The sequence below is a fragment of the Caretta caretta genome, chromosome 6 (assembly GCF_965140235.1).
Source record: "Caretta caretta isolate rCarCar2 chromosome 6, rCarCar1.hap1, whole genome shotgun sequence".
In the NCBI taxonomy this organism is placed as follows: Eukaryota; Metazoa; Chordata; order Testudines; family Cheloniidae; genus Caretta; species Caretta caretta.
The window spans coordinates 98,112,145-98,134,048 of NC_134211.1; the positions used below are offsets into that span (position 1 = coordinate 98,112,145).

The following is a 21,904-nucleotide window of genomic DNA, read 5'->3' on the forward strand; positions in this document are numbered from 1 at the left end:
TACCAGGTGAGAAGAGGACAGAGTCATTTACCTACGGCTAAAGCTTGATGTGCCTGAGCCGATAAAAGTGTCAGCAGAAGAAACCCACTGCCTGAGAATTTCATTCCCTAGCCGCTATTGCTTCTCTGGCCTTCAAACCTCATTTTAGAGCATTGCATTGTGGGGCAGGAGAGGGGAAGGGGTAAGATCAGCTACACCTGTTTGTAAAACATTCCTTCCTAGAACCTGTTAAATGCAGAGAAACTTATTCTACACTTGAATCCAAATTCCTGTCTATGGGATCCTTGATTAAGCTGGCGTCTTTGTAACCAACAGGTGCTTGGTAAACTCGTCGCTAATTATTTATTTATTTCTGAGTACACATCCAAAAGGTACTTAGATATTACAGTGTCAGGCATTCTATGAAAAGCTAAAATAAATTAGGGAAAGACCTAAGGGTAACAGGAGTATGGGGAATATTTATTACAAGGGATTTTTAGGCTTGGACTGCTACAGTATATTCACAAGCAGGAGGCAATGCAGTGCGGACAGCTTCCCAAATGAGAAAAATATTTATTATAGTTTACTGTAATCCAGGGGAGAATAGGACCTGTGATAAATGAAAACCTTTTGTATTAATCATGGATTCCTCATTCATATTTGCAGGGATTCTATTTTTAAGAGTCATAAAATACCAGAGGCATAGAAGTTAAATGATGACAATGTGACTCTGGTGAGGATAGTTATTGGAGATATGCACCTTTAGTAATTTTATGTTCTGAAGAAAAAATTCAACAAAATAAAGATGAGAAGGGCGTCCTACAGGCTGGAGAAGCAAAGAACGTAATTCACTCTGATATCCATGCTAGATAATGCTTTGCAGTTCCCAATCACCTTGTTCAATGCTTATATTTTATGGGGATAGGTGGTATAGGAATACCATAGAGCATTAGGTAGGCAAATAGAATTCAGTGAATACTGAGGGTCGGTTATTGATCTGGCTCTAATATTTAACACCATTGTAAAGTCACTATATAGTGCTGAAACTTGGAGTTTAGCTAATAAGGTCTTAATAAATTTCCAAGTATCCATAAATATCTACCTTAGACAAATCCTGAATATCATATAGCCTGAAAAAAATCCTGAATGAAGAATTCTGGAGGAAGACAAACAGAAACTGACAGGACAGGAAATTAAAATGGAGATGGCTAGGACATACATGGAGGAAAGACCCAAATAGCATAACAAGAAAGTTGTTGAACTAGAATCCCCAGGGCAAGAGGTGACAAGGTAGATCCAGGATAACATGGAAACATTCAATAGAAGCAGAATTGAATGCTACCAAAATGACATGGGAAGAAGTTCAGACTGCAAAGGAGACCAGCAAAGATGGAAGGCAGTGGTGATCAACCTCTCTTCCACATGGCATAGAGAGGTATAAGACAAAGGGAGATTAGACTCAGAATTCCCTCTAGCACAGGTGGGAAACTATGATGTCTTGTGCAACAAGAATTTTCCTTTTCTTTTTACACTTTTTTCCCAGTACAGGAAAGGAATGATGTGCTTCCAAAAGTGAAACAATAATTGTGGTGCTTCTCTCTGCTTGATGCTGACAAGAGCTCTGCAGAACAGACATTCTCTCCCTTCTGAGTCCCACTGTGTTCTCTTTCTACCAGCTATTGGACTGACCTTTCCACTACCACCAAGTTCACCACCTCCTGGGCTCTCCATAGAGATAGAGATGGATTCTCTTAAGGGCTGTCTTTGAAGTTGCCACAGGTTACTGCTGCCTTTCTGGTGCCCCAGTGGCTCACCAGATATTGTTGATAAAGCCAGCAGTGTCAAAGAATCTTTAGGAGCTGGTATGATCTGTGTTTAACCATTGGTATTAATATTAATCCTTGATATACATTTCAATTTACAACTGTTCACTGACCTATTGGATTAAATAATGATGCCAAAGATTAACTGGAAGAGGAAAACTTTCTAATAGTGTGGACCACAGACAGCTGCATCAAGCAGTAGACAATAAACTCACTAGCTTCAAGTAAGCAACTGATGTGCTTGGCTAAAGACAAAGCTGTGAAGGACACATCATGCTAAAGTTAATTTCTCCAAAAACAAATAAGCTTTAAGCCCCATCTACCTCATTCAGTAGTAAATTTGTGAAGATTAAATTCCAGAATCAGCACCCAGGAGTCACTGGGTTTGGGATCCAAACATATCAACATGACTTTACAACTATTAATTAATTTTCTTGATAACTAGGTAGATAAGGTGCATTTTATTATCCCCACTTCACAAGTGGAGGAAAGTGAGGCAAAGAGGTTAAGTGACTTGTCCAAGGGCATGTCATGAGTCAGTGGCAGAACCAGAAATAGAATCCAGGAGCCACATTCAGCCCTAGTGTAAGTGGATGCAATATCACTGAATGCAGTGAAGTTGCACCATCTTGTACAAGCGGATTAATTGGCTCACAGGAATCCAGGTTGCCAGTGTCCTGCCCTAACCACCATTTCACAAGGAGCAACAAAGGACGTAATATTCAAAAGCAAGAATAAAACCTGTATCTATCCTTCCACCACCATCATTAAAACACCAGCATGGAACATAGCACCTGACACAGCCTGGAAGGTATTTCAGCCAGAGAGCATCAACCGAATGTTCCTGCCTGCCATCTACTCTGGATTCTCCATTAGAAAAGCCAGCTGTCCCACTCCTGCCATCACTGGACAAAGGGTAACATTGAAACTTCTTTAATGTGTCCAGGTGACCATGGCTTTGTAGTGAGCTTGCCACCAGAAAAGCAATTAGAAAAGCTGTAATGAGATTGTTGTGAAAGTTTTGTTAATAAGGGCGCGCCAGGGAGCCAGGTGTGGGATGAGATAAAGAAGAGTGAAGGATGTATAAAGTCCATGGTGATTAATTATTTCCTATATAATGGATAAATTATTGATGAACTGAAGCAGAATGTACGTGTAGTTGATAACAGGTTTGGGGAAAAGGTGGGGGTGCATAACAGGTGAGAGATTTTTGAAAAGGGTTGAGGGTAGTCAGCTAATTATTTCTGACAATCAGGGCTGTTTTAGAAAACTGAGGAGAAGGCAGAAGAGTTTTGAATGATTAAACAGTGTCTGCGTGTTGCATTTAGAAGAGCATGTTGCCTAGAGTATAAGGCAGAGTATAACTGTGGTGCTTCTCTCTGCTTGATGCTGACAAGAGCTCTGCAGAACAGACATTCTCCCCCATCTGAGTGCCACTGTTCTCTTTCTACCAGCTATTGGACTGACCTTTCAACTACCACCAAGCTCACCACCTCCAAGGTAGGGGACTTAGAGTTAGGACTTTTGGGATCTATTCTTGTGTTTTCCACTGATTGACAGTGTATCCTTGAGCAAGTCACTTTGGCTTTGATTTTCAAAAATGAATGTCTAAAGTTAGGCTCCTACAGCCAGATTTTTAAAACTTATTTTGGTGTCTAAAGATACAGATAGATTCCTGGGGATTTTCTATCTGCATTTTTAGGCACCTAAATACCTTTAAAAATCTGGCCCATGGGCACTTTTGAAAATGCTACCCTCTGTCCCACTGAAAAGTTATGGGATTTAGCCTCCTAACTCACTTAGGCACTTTTTGAAAATTTTACCCCTAAATCCATCCTGAAGCACCTAAATTGGTGGCTGATTTCCAAAAGTGTTATTCCAGATTTACAACAGCATAACTGAGATCAGAATATGTCCCAGTAAATAGATTGGGAACTGTTTTAAAGGTTGATAGAGCTCAAGCTGTTTCTTTCTGAGAATCAATGTTGCCTAATGGGCTGAGCATTAAACTGGGACTTAGGACACCCAAGCTCTGTTCCTGGATTGTCCACTAGCCTGCTGGGTGACCTTGGGCAAGTCACTTCCTCTCTGTGCCTCAGTTTCTCTATCTGTACAATGAGGACAATGGTCCTGATTTCACTGGTAAAACACTTTGAGATCTACTGCTAAAAGCACTAGATAAAAGCTAGGTATTATTATTATTATTTTATGTGACAAACTGCATTATTAGGTCTCACCTTTGCAGAATGATGCAGGTTAACATATTAGCAATGGACCATTTTTGTTGGTATTTGAGTGTCTGTCCAACTACAAACCATATGAAGGAACAGCTCTTTTACCACCTCACTGCAGGTCTCCTATCTTCAATACAGATCTCTCTGATCTACACTTTCTGTTAAACCTGAGTTGGAGTCAGTGGAAGTTTTGTCTTGGGATCAAGGGCAAAATAAGATCTATAGTGTAGATCAAAGAATAAACTTTTGCCCTGTGCACATGCCAGCCAAGGAGTTAGAATAAGGTAACTACTTTCAAGAAATGAAGTCGTCCAGTGGGAACTGTAAAATCAAAAAGTCACAGAGCCTTCTTCATGGAAATGCAGAAAATTTCAGGGGACAAAAGGTGATGTGTCATATTCTGCTTCTGCAATGAAATTTACCTTTCAAGAAACTACTGGAACTTTACTTCAGTCCTGCTGGATTTATCTGGAACACTGCCTGGCTTTGGCTATCAGAAGCTCAGCCACTAAGGTGATGAGTATGGGATGGGTGTATTAACTGATAGAGTCAGTAACCAATCCAGCCCAGTCACTAAATACTACTTTTAGAAATTTCACACAATTTGTCTATTACTGAACTAGACTAACTAGTGCTAATAATTCAGAGGAGCCCCTCTGCATCCATGCCTGGGGAAGGAATAAGAAAGGTTTAAATAGAGGAAGTTTGTCATGCATCATGGCAATCATATATAAAAATCTGAGATGGCCCAGACTTTGAACCTCAGATCTGAACCTCTGAATTTTCGATCCCATTTGGATTTTGAATTCTTAGATTTTTGGGGAATGTTTGGATCCAGAGTTTTGATTTAGCCAATTTTCAAGACAAGGGACCATTTGCAAAACTTGGATCTGTATCTAGGTTTGGTTTTCAATCACCCCAGGATTCAGGGGTGTTCAGATTTGAGGTTGGGTTCAGGACCATCTTTAGTTTGAATGAATTTCACATAACTTTCTTAGGCCTATTTCTGTTTAATGCATCTGACCTTGCTCATGGAATTGTACTGTAGATGTTCTAGGCCAGATCTTTAAACTGGTAGACAGTTAACGCATGACAAGACAGTCTGGTGAAACTGTGTTCAAAACCACTTGCACTTGGTGCTAGTGTGGTCTTATAAATCTGATCACTAACAAACCACCTTCTGTCCATACAAGCTCTCTCCTCACAGTTTACTCTTTCTAAGCAAGATACTCTGCTATATGGGAAGCAAATAAAGAAATAACCTCAAAGAAGCAAATCCCCAATTGCTGCTATGGATCCAGACAGAATCATAGAATCAAAATTAAAAGTGTTTCATGTCAGTTTACCTCAAGGCTTTGTGTAATGATTCTCTCCAAGGGTTACATCATCTTTTTGGTTTTTAATAGCAAGGTAACCTTGTGTCTGCCAGAAGTATTTTCTTCCCAGAGACTATGGTTTACATCATGTCTACCTCAAAGGTTTCTACAATTGACTTAACAAGTTAATCAGGAAAAGAAATGTCACTCTCACCAGTGGGAAGGAATTCAAATTAAAACTATCACAGCACTCGCTACTTTGCTGGATTAAATAGATGGTATCTCTTTCTGATCCTGCTAATATGACTAGTTTTCAGAAATGAAAATGTTGAGATTAAATGCTATGATTTAACCAGTTCTTTTCAACAGTGGCTGATCCAACTTTTGTCAATGATTTTCTTTTGCTGAAATAAATGTTGGTGGAAAGTACCAGACTAACAATTTAGGAGACCGAAGTCTCAATTGATTAATCTTATACACTCATGGAATAATATTGCACATTCAGTGCATTATGCTGGGCTTTATACCTTCCCAGACACATCTGCCCATCAGCCAACATCAGGGACAGGATACTGGATTAGAGAGATGGATCATTGTTCTGATTCACCCTGCTGTTGCAGTACTTGAATTCACATAGATGATGTGACTTTTACTCACAGGAAAGTTCAGTGAGTAACACTGTTCTCAAAACAAGATTGCAAAAGTATTTGATCCTTTGAGGATTTTTGAGTATGTGGTTTAATATACATTGATACTGGCCCAAAACATACATGTAATAGAACTTCATACAGACACAGGTAAATGTTGATTTATTCTATATTTCAGGATCTACTTGGGAAGTAGACATGTTAAGCTTCTCACTTATTTAAACACTAATTCAGTCCATCCTGGACTGGGAGTGTCAAGCATAGGGTACAGCTTCTACTACTTTGAAAAATAAACTGGAGGAAAGGGCATCCAGCTTCAGACATTCCAGGATACATTTAGGTGATTCCTAGTGAATGTTTCAGTATAGATTAAAAGTGAGATTTCCCCACTTTATATTTAATTAACTATGGGTCACTTTCTGATCTCATCGGTGTAAATCCACAGTAACACCATTGTCATGGCTAAATTCTGACCTGGATTTGACTTCTGTGTTTGAGAATATTCCCATCTGTGTATGTGTGTGGTTCAGCTCCTCAAAGAGAAAAAAAATGGATGCAAGTTTGGATCTGACAGAGGTCTAAGCAGTGAGTAATTCCTGCTAGATGGGAAACAAGCAGGGTCTCTGGATCCTGACATTACACTACTAGAGAAGAGACAACCAGGATACTTCAAAGGTAACCACCACTTCCCCCAAGCCTGGCTACAATACTCAATAGTGCTGAGGAAGTTGCAGGTCTCATTTGAAATGAATCTTTGCTTAAGAATTCCACTGGGATCTGAGTCTCAAATAATATTACAAGTTTCAAGTGGGAGTTACAGAGAGAACAGGAAGAGAAGGAAACAAATGAGAGAACGAAAAGGAGCAAGTCGACAGGTAAAACGGCAAATGTGGAGGAAAGAAGGAAGGTACTAAAAGGGGGGAAATAAGTGATTTTAAACTGCTTCACCCTGCAGTAGCTGCCTTCCTGCGCTAGTGTCTGCTCCAGCAATCACTTTTACCTCATTTTCTACTCTCGAGAGTACAAAAGAGATATACTATAGGAAATGAGTTCAAAGTGGCCACAGATCTCTACTGACAGGGCAGATGAGGCAGTGGGGGTAGGGAGAGTGGAGCAAGGAGAACAGATCTGATGTATCCAGGAAGACACAGAAGAAAGAAGTTCACAGAATGTGAAATAAATGCTATCTGTTTAGAAAACAGTAGAAGAAAGGAGTTAATCAGCTTTTTAGTATGATTTTTTCTTATTTGTCTACTAGGAGCTACTCTTCACGGGGTTATTCCAAAGTTCAATGGAAGTGCAGACAAGATGTTTGAGCAACCCTGTGTTAAACCTACTATTGTTTAGAGAATAATAGTGAATGCTACTTTCAAAGAACTTTAAGGCCAGACCTCATGTATCTATGTCAGACTTCATAAGGGAAGATCAAAAGGGCATATCAAAGTTGAAACCCTGAAGGACAGATAACAGATGTATTAGATCTGTTAAGTCCCTTCATTTCAACCAGGGACAGCTTGCCTACACATAATACATCCCAGAGTTCAAACTGGGGCAGTGGACCTCTGCACCATTCCCAACGCTGTGCTATGCTTTAGAGCAGTGGTTCTCTACCTGTGATTTGCGACTCTGTGGATGCCTGGGAGTCTGGAGACTGTGTCTAAAGGGTCCATGAAAGACTTAGACTGAACACTGACTGAACAGAATTCAACTACACAGGCAATAGATTTCCAAAGGGGTCCGCATCTCTATTCAAAAATTTTAGGGGTCCGCAAATGAAAAAAGATTGAGAAACCACTATCTTAGAGGCAAAAAGAAAAGGAGTACTTGTGGCACCTTAGAGACTAACCAATTTATTTGAGCATGAGAGGCATAACACAGCTCATAGATGTTAATGGTCTTTTACTGAACTTTAAGACTGAGAGTAAGTTTACTCCAATATACTCATTGGATCTTCTTTCAACTTGGAATTTAAACTGTCTTTAACGATCTGAATTAGACAGCTGTTTGTTTGCCCTAAATTAACTTTATGATAATGGTGGGGGGTACATTCGGTAGCAGAGGGACTGTGAAATACATTTCCTTCTACTTTTAGTAGCTCACAGTCTCTATGTGTGTATAGGAACAGACTAAAAGAAAATGGTTTGCTTTTAATGCTAAGGATTCTTAAATCACTGATGTTTATCACAGAAGCAACCTTGGGCTGTGCACAGAATGCTTTACGAATGTAGAAGTGTTGTTATTAAGCTTATGGCTTTATGCCACCTTGACGTAAAGTTAGTTTCTGAAGTGCCTAGAAAGCACTGTCAGATCAAAGTGATTATTATTACCTTCATTACTAGAAATCGTATTTATCCATGATTCCCTCAGATAGGCCTCTGGGGTGATTACACAGGATGCATTTTTATACTGGTTTGAACCAGCAGCAGGTGACCCTGCGTAAGAATGCTAGTGACCACAGCATACACACCAGCTGGGTGGTAGGTGTGAACACAGCCCTTTTCCAGCAGACCACACCTCCTGAGGCTGCAGCGAATGGCCCAGCAGCCAGGTTCTACCACCTAGTGCTCTCCAGCACTAAGGAGAAATCCTGCCCTTCTGCCTGTACAGGGGAGAAGAGGCTCCCTATGGCCCCCTGCTCACTAGTGCACCCACACAGTAGAGGAAAATTTAGCCCTTAGTATTTATTTAACCCTCAGTGACTTCCCTGTCAAACCCGAACTGAATGTGCTGTTAAAGGATAATTAAGGCTCTTAAATAGGAATCAACAAATGTATACGTTGCAAGCAAATGAATGGCTGTTTTGGTGGCTATTTATACGTTCAGACGTAGTGCCAGAATTGCTTTTGGAGTACCAGCTGAACAGTGGCACGCATCCGAAACGCACTGTCAATAACGCAGGCGTAGCGCACATTCCATAAGAGCAGCTCTCTTCTTCCCTCCGCCCCGAGTGTGAACTGTTCTTGAAATGACTCTGAGTGCAGCGCACATGGGCTGTTTAGTGTGCAAGGGAAATGTGGTGTTCTCAGGTTCTAATCTATGCCGAGATCTAAATGAGATTTTGTGAGGATGCCCAGATCTTGTCAGACAACCAACTGTGCTAGTGTGACTCCTCAGGAAGAAAGCATCCTTTTGCCTTTCCAGATATGCTCTGGGATGTCAGAGGTGAGCTGCCTACCGCATGGTGTGGGACAGCTGTTCATGGTAATGCTGTTGCAATGAGCAACAGGATTGTTAAGAGAAGGAATTGGATGATAAGAACTCTGCAGTGCAGGTAAATCCTGTCACCCTCCCCAGCTCTCTACACAGCCACGAAACAACCCACATCCAGGTGAACCAGTGCAGTTCCACTGCACAGGGCATGGAAGCAGGATTCAGGGAAACCATGCACACTCACACACATTGGAGCATAATTGTAGTGGGGGATCCTAGCACACTGATGCCTGGGGGATGCTGAGGGAGCACTGAGGGGCAGAGTCAATACATCCATGAATAAACAGCTCCACCATCCTTTCTCTTTGCAGGGGATGGTGAACAGAAGGAGCAGAGGGCTACTGTAGCCCTAGACTGCAGTAACAGCTACAGTGCTGAGAGGATCACATCACCCACAGAGCTCTGCAGTGCACAGCCCATTTACTCAAGGGGTGTACTGGGAGGAATACAAGCCCTAAGTTAGTTAAGCATTTACTTTGCCATTAAGGAAGTAAAAAATATCTTTAGCGTTTCTAGGTTGAGCTAAATTGTCCCTCATCTCTATTCTGCCCACCCTTTTGGCTACAGCTTCAAAATGCCTGGTAACATGAAATGTCAGTTTTGATGTCAGGTGACTCCTCAGATTAGTCTGTTGAGATGTTATTGGGATGTTTGGGAACCCTAGAACTCCACTTAGAATACTGTACTCAGCTGTCCCACCTCAGTGCCACACAGGGACAAATCTGAAGAACTTCAGAACAAAAGCAACAAAAACGATTAATCAGTTGAAATGATGAATTTGAGGAAAAAGTAAAAGGATTAAATCTGTGCACCTCTGCAATACAAGATTTTGGAAAGGTGCAAATACCAAGACAGGGGGAATGGTTTGGAGAGAGAGAGAAACAAGGAGCAAAGGTGTCCAATCAAGAAAAGGAAAAGGTACTATGGTGGGGTGGGAGAATAATACTCCAAAGGCAGTAGTGGCAATTCCATTCAGCTTTAGATCTTGAAGTAATTCTAAAAGATGGGTACATATAATTATCATCATATTTACAGAGAGAGAAACTGAGATGCTGAGAGTTTAAGGAGTCTATCCAAGGTCACCCTGCAAGTCTATGGCAGATCTGGGAATAAAGCCAAGGTTTCAGGATTCCCAAATCGATAACTTACCCACTGGTAAGCTTTCTCCCTGGAAGAACCACACTGGAATGCTCCCAGGAGTGATTTGAAGTAAATTGGATGCAACAGAAAATATGACCAAAGGGGCCTAAATTTTCTAAAGTGACTAGCAATTTTGAGTCCCTTGATTTTTGGGTTCCCAACTTGAGACATCTACGAGGGATCAGATTTTCAGGAAGTGGATGCCCAGCAGTTTCTGAAAATCAGGCCTTTTCTAGCTGTCTCTAGTCAGGCATGTAAAAATTGAGTCATCCAAAATCACTAGTCATTTTTGAAAATGGAAGCCAAAAGATATTACTAAGGTGTGGACTGGGACATTTCACAGGTAGTTTAATCAGAGAAATTACTTATACTCCAGTCTAATGCTCAATTACTTTAGTTCCAAAATCAGCTACAAGTATTTTGCCTTGTATCTGTGGGAATGTTTTAGAGATGGAGGCTTATTAAAATAGTCAGCCTGGACAACCCCTCACCTACCACATCCCCCAGACAGGATTTACCTCCAGTTATGCCACATACCAGGGAACTACAATATGGTCACATCATTCCTGGAAGTCCTGCATCTAAAAGGGGAATCCTTGAAGTGAAACCACTATGTTAGCAAAGCAGCATTAGCCAGTGCTGTGATACCACTCCCAGGGGAAGTGTCTGATGTACTTCCATGGGGGATATAATTCAACAGAATGGATCACACCAGGGACAGTAAGTTGGGGGTCATTGCACTAGGGCCATTCAACTTCAGAACATTTTGTATAATTAGGAATTGGTATTAAATGTGTAAGTAGTACCCAAATGTGATAAAAGCCATAGAGAAGGGGAGAACTATGGACCAGATCCTCAGCTGGCTCCATCACAGTCAGTGGAGCTATGCTAATTTACACCAACTGTGGATCTGGCCCCATATGTCTGTTATTCTCTATATAGATACCTTTCAGCTATCTCTCTCCCTGAGTTCTATATGGTTCACCCCAGAAATCAGGCTTTCCAAATCTTTCTGTTTTCAGTACTGATGCAACTGAGAGTTACTCTGTATACCTGGTCCCACAGAATCTGTCTCACTTTTTCTTCATTTTCGATGCAGGAAACGTAGATCACACAAACAAGCTATGCAATTAAAGATATTTGTGCCCAACATGCAAAACTTTCTAAGATCCTGTGTAACATTAATAGTATTTGAGATTAAACAAGGTAGGCCACACCAGCAAAGACTTTTAACCATGATCTTACTCGGAAAACTTTCTCCACTCTTGTGATACTTTTCCCAAAGATGGTTCCTAGTTGATCTCCAATTCCAGCCAGCAAGAAGCCAAAGAGTGGAATCCCAAAGATGGCATACAAAATGCAGAAAATTTTGCCTCCTTCAGTGCTTGGGGCGATGTTCCCATACCCTGGAGAGAAAAATTATCATCATAACTTCACAATTCAGACATGGCCTCTTGTGCAGGTACCTATACACCACACCCTGACTGCAGATGGTTTCTGAGCAAGAATAGGAAGGTTCTTTACATGCTCTCCACCACATTATGCCCGTTGAACAGAAGTCAGTCCAGCCTTTTTAGTGGTGCCCACTGGAAACCATCGTTAGTTATTCACATGTAACCCTCAGTTACTACTATTTCTCTCTGGGCTCATCTTCCTAATTAAAGCTGTTGTTTGAGTAACTGGGCTACTTTTACTCAGCATGGCAGCTGCACAATACGCTACAGGAAACCTTTAGATTAGAGCCCTAGCCTATCTCTTCCATGCTGCTGCTGCATTTGAACTCTATCAATTGCTTCCTGATGGGAGGATGACTCACCTGAATATTCTCATTCCCAGTTTTCAGCTCTGAATTACATAGACTCTTTATCACAGATTATACGAATTGCCATTTCCAGTCCTTACTGCTGTGCTAACATGAGGCTTCAAGGACTCCTTTTATTGGAGTCCTGCTTTGAGCAGGGGGTTGGACTAGATAACCTCCTGAGATCCCTTCCAACCCTGATATTCTATTATTCTATTCACTCTTCTTTTCAATTTAATAATAAAAAACCTTAAGTTTTATTTGAATGTTAATGGACTTTCACAAGCAGCTCTTTAAGAATTCCCTCTGGAGATTATTTACATTTAAATAGCATTGTTAAAGTGGTAATAAAGACTTCTATATGTCTTCATGTTGGCCATTGTTAAGGTAACTCACAGAGCTGCCTCAACAGAGCACAAACACTAATTAACACATCATTACCTGTTCTCTGTTCAGTCTGAACACCTTTGGGCAAGTTTGGTTTGGACTTCAGTTCTGGTTCCAAACCTCAGAACTCCATCCAAATTTCTGAGATCCTTGCATAGACATAAGGTTTTTATTTTCAGTGTAGGAGTCCTTCGGGATATTGTTTTCTACAGAGAGCAACTCTCTTATCAACTGCTGTAAAATGCAGGGAGCCCCTTGTCCAAAGATTCCCACAATCTTACTACAGATAGAGTGCAAGGGGGCAGTGGAAGGCTAGTCCTGGCAGAAGTATTGGACTTTCTAGAGAGGACTGCCAGGAAAGCATAGGGAAGGTCTTGTCCCCTTAGCAGGTGGAAGGTGTCAGGAGCCTTGGGTGTGCAGAGGAGGAGAACACGCTGTGACATTTCTAAAAGTGTAGCCAAGGCTGAGAGTGAGTGTATTTCCCCTAGGGGAGGAAGAGCGATAATGCCTCTGTGCAAACAAGTGAAACACCTACAGCCACTGCAGTTTGCACAGACATCCCCTTTCTCCCCATTCTCCATGTGCCTCTATATAGTGCTCTATGACTTCAGTGTCCATTGTGTCTCTGTTTGGGAAGCATGGTTACCATTAAAGAGAGGAAACAAGAATTATAACTGTAACACCTGCACCATTACAGTTAAGATTATTTTAGGATCTCCATTAAAACCCTTTCATTATAGTGGTTTGTTGCTTGACTACTCCGAAAATTATCACACACCTACAAATGGATTATTTAAAAATATAAAGGAAAAATCAGATTAGATTCAACATTCTAACTGGTAAATCCTAGTGCTGATTTTCGTAACCAAGGCCCTAATTGATGCAATCAACAGGGCCTGATTCAGGAAAGTATCCCTGTTTAGAAAGATCACTTAAGTACATGCTTGACTTTAAGCATGTACTTAAATCCTACTGAAGTCAACAGAGCCTAAATATATGTTTAAATGCTTTTCTAAATCAGGGCTATGAAATGTAATATGCCATTTATGAAGTTCCCAAACATTTTTTCATATAAAAATGAATCCATATGAGTAACACCTCAATTATTGACTTTCCACAGAAATATAAGCTACTGGTAAAGGCAAAGATCATCAACTGAGTGTCCTCAGAAGAAGTAGTACAGAGAGAGGTGACAAAAGTCATTAGGGGGTAAAGATTTCATTCATAAATACAGAGATTGAAAAAATCGGGGCTATTTAGGAGGATACAAGTAAGAGGGAACCTGACAGATTAATACAAATATTAGTGGCATAGAAAAGGTAAATTTGGCATTCCTATTTAGCCTTTCACATAATTCAGGAATAAGAAGACATTCAGTGATATTTAAAGACAACAATTTAAAATCTGGTAAAAGAAAGTTATTTTTTCCACGATGCATAATTAACTTGTGGAACTCATTGCCACCAGGTATCATTGAGGCCAAAAGTTTAGTAGGATTTTAAGAAGGATTAGATATTTATATGGACACTGAGTATAGCCCCGGTTAAAATAGCTAGGATTTGAAAAATTAATGAGGGATATAAACCCTCATGCTTCAGGGCATACGCCGACCATAGACTGGTGTGGTTAGAAAGAAGTTACCCTTATGGGAAAGTTATTCCATTAGTGACCACTGCAGAGTTTCTTGCAGCTTCACGTGAAGCATCTGGCACTTGTGCTTGACCTTCAGAGACAGGGTTGGCTTGCGTAGCCATGGCCAAGTAGGCAGCCACCTGTACAAGTAGTAACAGGGTTACAGAACTGTGAACATTTCTGCAGTACTTGATTTCTGGTTCAGTCTTGCTTTCTTGGATTCTCATTATATAAGTAGTTCTGGATATGCACCCCACAGCTCAGTGTCAGATACACTACACAATGATACAGTGAAAGTGCCCCCAAGAGTGCAAAAAGAAAAGGAGTACTTGTGGCACCTTAGAGACTAACCAATTTATTTGAGCATAACTCAAATAAATTGGTTAGTCTCTAAGGTGCCACAAGTACTCCTTTTCTTTTTGCGAATACAGACTAACACGGCTGTTACTCTGAAACCCAAGAGTGCAGTTCTGCTGCTTTGCCTGTCTCTCTGAGATTTAATAAATCTTATTTTGTTCTCCACTTCTCAATGTCACCATCTCCCTTAAAATATAAATATACCTATGGTTGTGATGACTGTTCCAGCAAAGAAAAAGGCACTTCCAAGATCCCAGTGACTGCTGTTGTTAGAAGAGTTTCCTATGGGACTGACTCCTGCGTTATCTGCATCAATGGCATGCTGCAAGGAAAGAGATAACAAGTCAGCCCGCAAAGTGCCTTCTCAGATAGGGTACAGTTAAAGACAGGAACCCCAGCTCCACACACCAGTGGGGAAGCTTGGATCTGAATTCTGTAATTGATGCTCTAAGTACAGTAGCATCCTCCATACAAATTGTGTCCCCAAAGTATTCTACAGAGTTCAGTAATAAATATGAAAGGGGAAGAAAAGTGAAGAGGCACAGACAAGTGAGGAAAGATACAATGAGGCTTGAAATCAAACGGAGAATTGGTACAGTAGAGAGATGCAGAAATGCTGTTCCAGAGGCAGAAGCTGCAGAGGACAAGGCTCTCTAATGGTGGACAGGGATGAGGTGGATGCTAAATGTGACAGTGGGGGTAGTAAATAGAAACAATGCTCATTGAGTCAACTAAATCTAGTCAGTCAAGGGTTTTAATTATCAGGCAATTAAATAAATTACATTAAGTTATTAATATATCAGATACCAAATAAAATGCAGAATACCTAATCTGAAACAAACAAAAAGGACTCCTTAATAAAAATATATTGAAACAAATCTGTGACCACCTAGGACTTCCCAATTGCCACTATAATGCACACCATGAACCCTTGGGATTTCACAGCACTCGTGGTGATTGATCCTCCTGTCTTAATAGCACAGGTGCCTGCCATCTGCTATAAAACTCAATTAGCCTTCATCAGTAGCCATGACACAGCTGAGCAGGTCTGATCCCATACCGTAGATGGCAGTGTTGCATATAAACACTAGCAGTATGGAGCTTTTCATGTATGGTCATTGGATCGTTCTCCATGCCATGCCAATAAAAAGTCTGCAGGTGGCCTGGCGGTAGGACTTGGATTACAACTGCAGCGGAGGTTAACACAGAAACCCCCTTCAGATTACTGTATTCTCTGCATATTTATATATCAGTACAGTTATGTGACTTCATGTACCCTGAGGGGATAGTCACAACTCTAGAAGGCATTTAGCGTCTGGGGGTTACTGAGGTGTGAAGTCTTCCCATGTAGCAAGGAAATACCTGGACTGATACGTTTAATCTATAACTCCAGTACTTCTTGTTTTTAACAAATCCAGTGACACCACCCAACTGCAACCTTCCTTCCCTCCCTGCCCCTTCTGTACCTGTCTCTGACCCCACCTCTGCTCTACTGGCACCTCCCTTGGCAGTCTCCCCTACTCTCTTTCTGGAACATTTGTTCCATCTCTGAAGAGATCGCCACTATCCACAACTCCTACATCTCTCATGCTCTCCATTGCCTGGGACACTCAGTAACCTAGATCCCCCCACTCTGTCATGATCTGGACTTTCACAACCTTGATCTCTGCCTCTCAAACACTCGCTACCATGAATCATCCCCAAACGATTCACAATGAGGGAGTCAAGCTTTTCCTCTCCCCCTCCTGCCACTTTCAACCCCTCCCTCTTATCTCTTCCCACTTGTTCTCATTGGAGCCCCATTAGACTTTATTCTCCTTTCCCACTCCATGTTGCTGTTATATACTCTAACCATGACTCCCTCCAATCTCTTTCCCCTTTGATTTGCATCTCCCTCTAAATATAATCTCTGATATTTATTTTTGGTGACTTCAACTTCCATGTTGACAACCTGTCTGGCTTGTTGGCTTCCCACCTCACCTCCTTGTTCAGCCTCCTTCAATTCAAGATCAACATTCCCACCATCTGATCATTTGGCCTTTATCTTCACTAAACATTGCCCCTTCTTTCATCTGTCCCCATCTGAATCGCCACTTTCTAGCCACCCCGCTTTCAACACTGCCCACTGCCATCAACCAGCTCGTCATTCCATGGTTTGTGTCCACCATGCCCATGACCTTTCTGCTGCTGTACTCTAGCTTCATCTTCCTTCACCTATCTGCTGCTTTTAACACTGTCAGCCACACCTATATGCTTGATATTTTGTCTGCAATGCCCGTCTGGAAGCCATGGTGCAGGACAGCTCCATAGGCTTAGTCTTCAACCCTTCACATGAGTGCATACCTCCAACCATCATATCTCAGAACTGCATTTGTTTCCATCTTTAAAACCTGATTGACCTATTTTGATTTCTAAACAAGCAATTATCCATGCTCTTGGTGCATGAAACATAACATTCTATATATAAGGGACACACAGGGTTCAAAACAGGGGTACTTTCAATGATAAAGCTCTCCCAGCCCACCCAATCCAGCAGGACTGAGAACTCTCTCCCCATCCCCTCAGTGAAAGCATAGACAGGCTTTGCAACATGCTGTGAAGATCTGCAGACTCTGGCTCCTCTGGAGTAGAGGGAAGAAAGCTCCAGAGTCAAAAGCCCGTCACTAAGAAGGCTCTGTCAGCAACCTCTTCCCATTTAAACTAGGGATTCTAGCTCAAATGCCTCCACGGATCTCAATTGCTGTAAGTAAGAGTGGGTCTCTAAAGTACCCAGAATCCAAGCCATTTAAGTACTCACACAGTAAAAGGGTTTCTCTTAATAGAATCATAGAATATCACGGTTGGAAGGGACCTCAGGAGGTCATCTAGTCCAACCCCTGCTCAAAGCAGGACCAATCCCCAATTTTTGCCCCAGATCCCTAAATGGCCCCCTCAAGGATTGAACTCACAACCCTGGGTTTAGCAGGCCAATGCTCAAACCACTGAGCTATCCCTCCCCCCCAAAGCATTTCTTATAGACTTGAAAAAAGGTTCCATCTTGGCAAAAACATATATCAATCTTCAGTGGCTTTTCATTTGAAAATGGTAAGTGGTAGGTGGCTTAGAAGTTGATCTACAAACTTTATTAGTGTTTTCTCTATGCCTTACCCAATAATTTATGAAGATATTGAACAGAATAGAAATGGCCTCAGGAGAGATCTTTGCAGGACCTCACTTGATATGCCCTTCAGCTCAGTTGTAAACCATTGGTAACTACTCTCTGAGTACGGTTTTCCAATCAGTTGTGCACTTACTTTATAGTAGGTTAATCTAAGCCTTTTTTTTCGCAGACCACTTGAAAATTGCTGAGGGTCTCAGTGGACCACTTAATGATCTTTCCAAATGATGTTTGTACTGTTAGCTAACTATTGTAAAGCCCTTTGGATAAAAGCGCTATATAAAAAAAAAAACCTTAATAGGTGGCTTCTAAATGGTACGTTGCTTTTCATTTGAAAATTCAGAGTGGTAGGTGGCTTAGAAGTTCAAATTTTCAATGTTCATTTTTTTCAGTGCAAATATTCCATGTGATCAAAACCTTTGCTCAGAAGCCAAATTAGAGGGGGAGGAAAATGCCTGCAACAAAGCTGAAAATATTCAGACATAATTTTACAGGAAAACATTCACCATTTATTCAGAGCTCTAATCTTGGCTCCATGTTCCTGTGGAATTATGCTTTTTACTCCTAGCCCATAAGGCACCAGTACAAACCACTTCTCCAAAATCAGAAGAGACATTTCAAGACAAGGACTAAGGCATTTCAGGACTAAGATATTTAGCACAGCTGTGTCTTTACAGAAGTTCAGACACATACAACAGCAAAAAGCTGTTCAAGGGCACAACTGATGTGGTGGTGATGGGGTGACCTCATTTAACAACCTGGCTTATATTACAATTATAGGGGAATACACTGGCTGGAAGGGTAACTGAAATTGCTTTTTCTCACATGGCCTATGCATTTTAAGAGTGGTGATGGATATTAGATAGGAATCACTGTCAAGTGTTTAGAGCACAGGGCTGGCCATTAGGAGAACTGGGTGCAGTTTTTGGCTTGGGATACCAATTTAACCTATCTATACTTCAGTTTCCTCACCTGTAAAAGAATAAGTAAAGTCCATTTATTTATGTCTAAATCCTGGTGACCTCATAGAATAATTTTCAAAAGTCTTTTTGATCCATCACTAACTTTGACACTTAACAGCTGACCTCCCACTGATATGCTGCACACCTCCTATCCATCTCCTCGCTGGTCATCCCCTACTATGATGATCCATCACTATTCCTTCCATGACAACTTTGAGAAAGTTATTTCCATCTCTATGCCTGATCATGTGACCAAAGTACATAAGTTTGTGTCTGTTGATTTCCAAGAGCAGAGTCCACTTCTCTCCAATAATATTTCTAATCTAAGTGTTCATCCAGGAGATACGCAAGAGTTCCCCAGCACCACATCTCAAAGGCTTCATGTTTCCTCTTCTCAGCAGCATTAGTTTCCCAGAATTCACATCCCTAAGTCACTATGGAAAAAGAAGAAGCTTTTCACCAGTCGAACCTGCATACGTTTCCAACTACTGCAGTTTTTCCATACTTCCGTAAGGGAGGCCATGACTGGGCAAGCCATCCCTAGTCTTCTTCTGATTTCTTTGGAGCAGCTTCTTTGGTTGGATGTTTATGATCCCAGATAAATACATTCATATACCTCCTCTACAGTTTGACCGTTGATTGTGATGTCTACTTTCATCCTGTTATTATTGATTGTATCAATATACATGCATTTTGTTTTGCCACGTTCAGGAATAGTCCATATCCTCACTAACTGTTTTTACAGACTCCAACATTCACTGCATTGCATCAATGGTTGTAGCAAAGAGTATCACATCCTCAGCAATCTGAGGCCAGTTAAGAGGTGTCCACCAAAGGAAACCCCAGCTCCATGCACTTTATAAAAACCTTCCAAGGCTTGTCACATGATAAATTCTGCATACATGTTGAAAAGACCTAGGCACAAAGCACAGCCTTGTCCCTCACCTGGCCCACTCACTGTCACCTGCTGCTGTTCACACTGTGCTCTCTTGTTGACAGTAGAGAATTGTGATGCGTTCTATTCAACGTTTAGAATCGCCACATCTGCTAGTATCCCCTAGAGACGGTCATGTCTGAGGGTATCAGATGATTTGAAGTAGTCAATGAAACATAATTAATGGGGCAATTATACTCTCTACATTTTTCAGTGATATGACAGATTGTCATTGCCAGTAATAGGCTGCTCTGACATAGTGGTCAGAGACAGGAGCGTAGTCAGGGTCACTGTCAAAAGTCACATCAAAGGTCAAAGCCAGAGTGAGAAGCCAAGCCAGGGGTCAGTGCCAGGGTCAAAGTCAGTAGATACGCCAAGGATTAAGCCACAATCAGAGACAGAAGTAACGCCAAAAGTCAAACTGGAGTCAGTCACTAGAATTAGGATTAGGAAGCAGGAACCAAGAACAAGGAGCAGTACAGGAGCAAAAAGCAGAAACAAGGCCAGGAGGCAGGAACTAGGATAAAGCTGTGGTAACAGGAGCAAAGAGCAGGAACCAGGCAAGAAGACGGGAATTTGGTCTCAGGGGTCTAGTCAGCAGCATGCCCAACAAGTAGTTTCTCAGACAAATGGTGGGACAAGAACAGGAAGCTTTGTGCATGGTGGTAACCAATCAGCAGTCTGCTGCTAGTCACCTTACCCTGCTGAGTCAACAGGTGTAGCCTCTGGGGGTGAGGTATTAGCTACAGTTCCCTCATCTGGACTTGCTGTGGGGTAAAGCAGAGGGGAAGGCTGGTTGGCCACCCCCTGGGCCTGGATTCATAGCGCCTGACACAGATAGTCATGATTTAATCATGTGTGTTTTGTTCCTCTCTGAAACCAGCTGCTGATGGTGGTAGATCTGCTTCTATAATTCACTTCATGCCACCCTGAATTATGTAGAGCAATACTTTACTCATGTATGATATCAAGGAGATGGGCTGAAGATACGGTACTCTGTTATATCCCTGTTCTTTGATAAGGGCAGAAAGATTCCCTTCATCCAATTGTCTGGCCAATTTCTAGTCATCCATACATCATTACAATTTTTTCCACATGAGATCAATACCACAGTCATCAACCAGTTTTAGCAGTTCTGCTGGTACATTAAATATCCTAGTTCTTTCCCTGGTTTCATTTCCATAATAGCACATACCACGTCCCCTCGCAGGCTGCATACTCACTTTTCTATCATCCTGTATTGTAAGTGGCTCTGATGAGGCATACAGATTGGCACAGTAATCTCTCCACCTGCATTTGATATCCTCACCTACGTCAGAGGTAATGCCCTCTACTTATACCCTGTTCATCACTGTTCCAGGAGTGCCTTACAGAATTACCTTGACCCACTATGCAGTCTAATCATTATTGATATTTGGTTTTCTTTTCCTGTTATTATTATGCAGGAAAGCTCTCGGGAGGAGATTTATTTATAGGCGTTTCTATGACACTCATCACTAGAGTATTGCTGTGCCTCACTGACATTAATGAATTGACCCTCCCAATACCATTGTGAAGGAGGGATGTTTTATTATCCCCATTTTGCAAGTTGGGAATCGTGGCACAGAGAAGTCTGTGACAGAGCCAGGACAGAGTTGACATTTGTCCTAACAGCTGTGAGCTTTGTGGTCATCATTATAATCTCCAGTGGAAAGGAATTCCAAAGCCATGGACCAGTCTACTGCTCTCACAAGTTTTAACCCTGTCGTTGACAATTCCATTGTCCCTGAAAAGCATGACCTATTACAGAAGTTCATGGTCACACAAGACAAGGCAGATGATAGGTAGCCTGAGTTTGAGGCATTGATTTGAAGATCAGGGTCAGACTATAATTGGAATTGATATCCAATGGGGAACCAGTGTAGGTAACATGTTAACAACACCTGATATTGTTTAGCAGGTGCACAGCCACATTTTAAAGCAGCAGGAGCTCTTTCGGAGTTGTTGTCATTCTGAAGCACAGTTACAGTAGTTGAGCCTGATGGTCACAAGGTAAGTCAGCACCTGAGATAATGGATGTAACCTCCTGAATATTCAGAAATGGAGAAAGGTGCTTCCGGCCCCTCTTACCATATGGGAAATCAGCAGCAGAGTCTGAGCAAACCCTGAAATTATGAACTGTCAACAAGCAGAGGGTCAATTCCCTCAACTAAGGATGATGCACTTGTCTACACTTAATAGAACAAGAATCCCTGCATAGATTACTCATAGACTGTAAGGTCAGAAGGGGCCACCGTGATCATCTAGTCTGACCTTTGGATAGTTCTTTGGTGTGTTCCATCTTTC

The 21,904-nt window shown here is 41.5% G+C and overlaps 1 protein-coding gene across 1 annotated transcript in view; it reads right to left on the minus strand.

Moving 5' to 3' along the window:
• Nucleotides 1–21,904, minus strand: part of KCNK10 (potassium two pore domain channel subfamily K member 10) — a 98,824-nt gene that overhangs the window by 26,958 nt on the left and 49,962 nt on the right. Inside the window, exons 3-4 of the mRNA XM_048854394.2 lie at nt 14,731–14,848; nt 11,595–11,755 (exon numbers count right to left, since the gene is read on the minus strand). Of these exons, the coding sequence (XP_048710351.1) occupies nt 11,595–11,755; nt 14,731–14,848 (279 nt within the window). The remainder of the gene's footprint in view (nt 1–11,594; nt 11,756–14,730; nt 14,849–21,904) is intronic.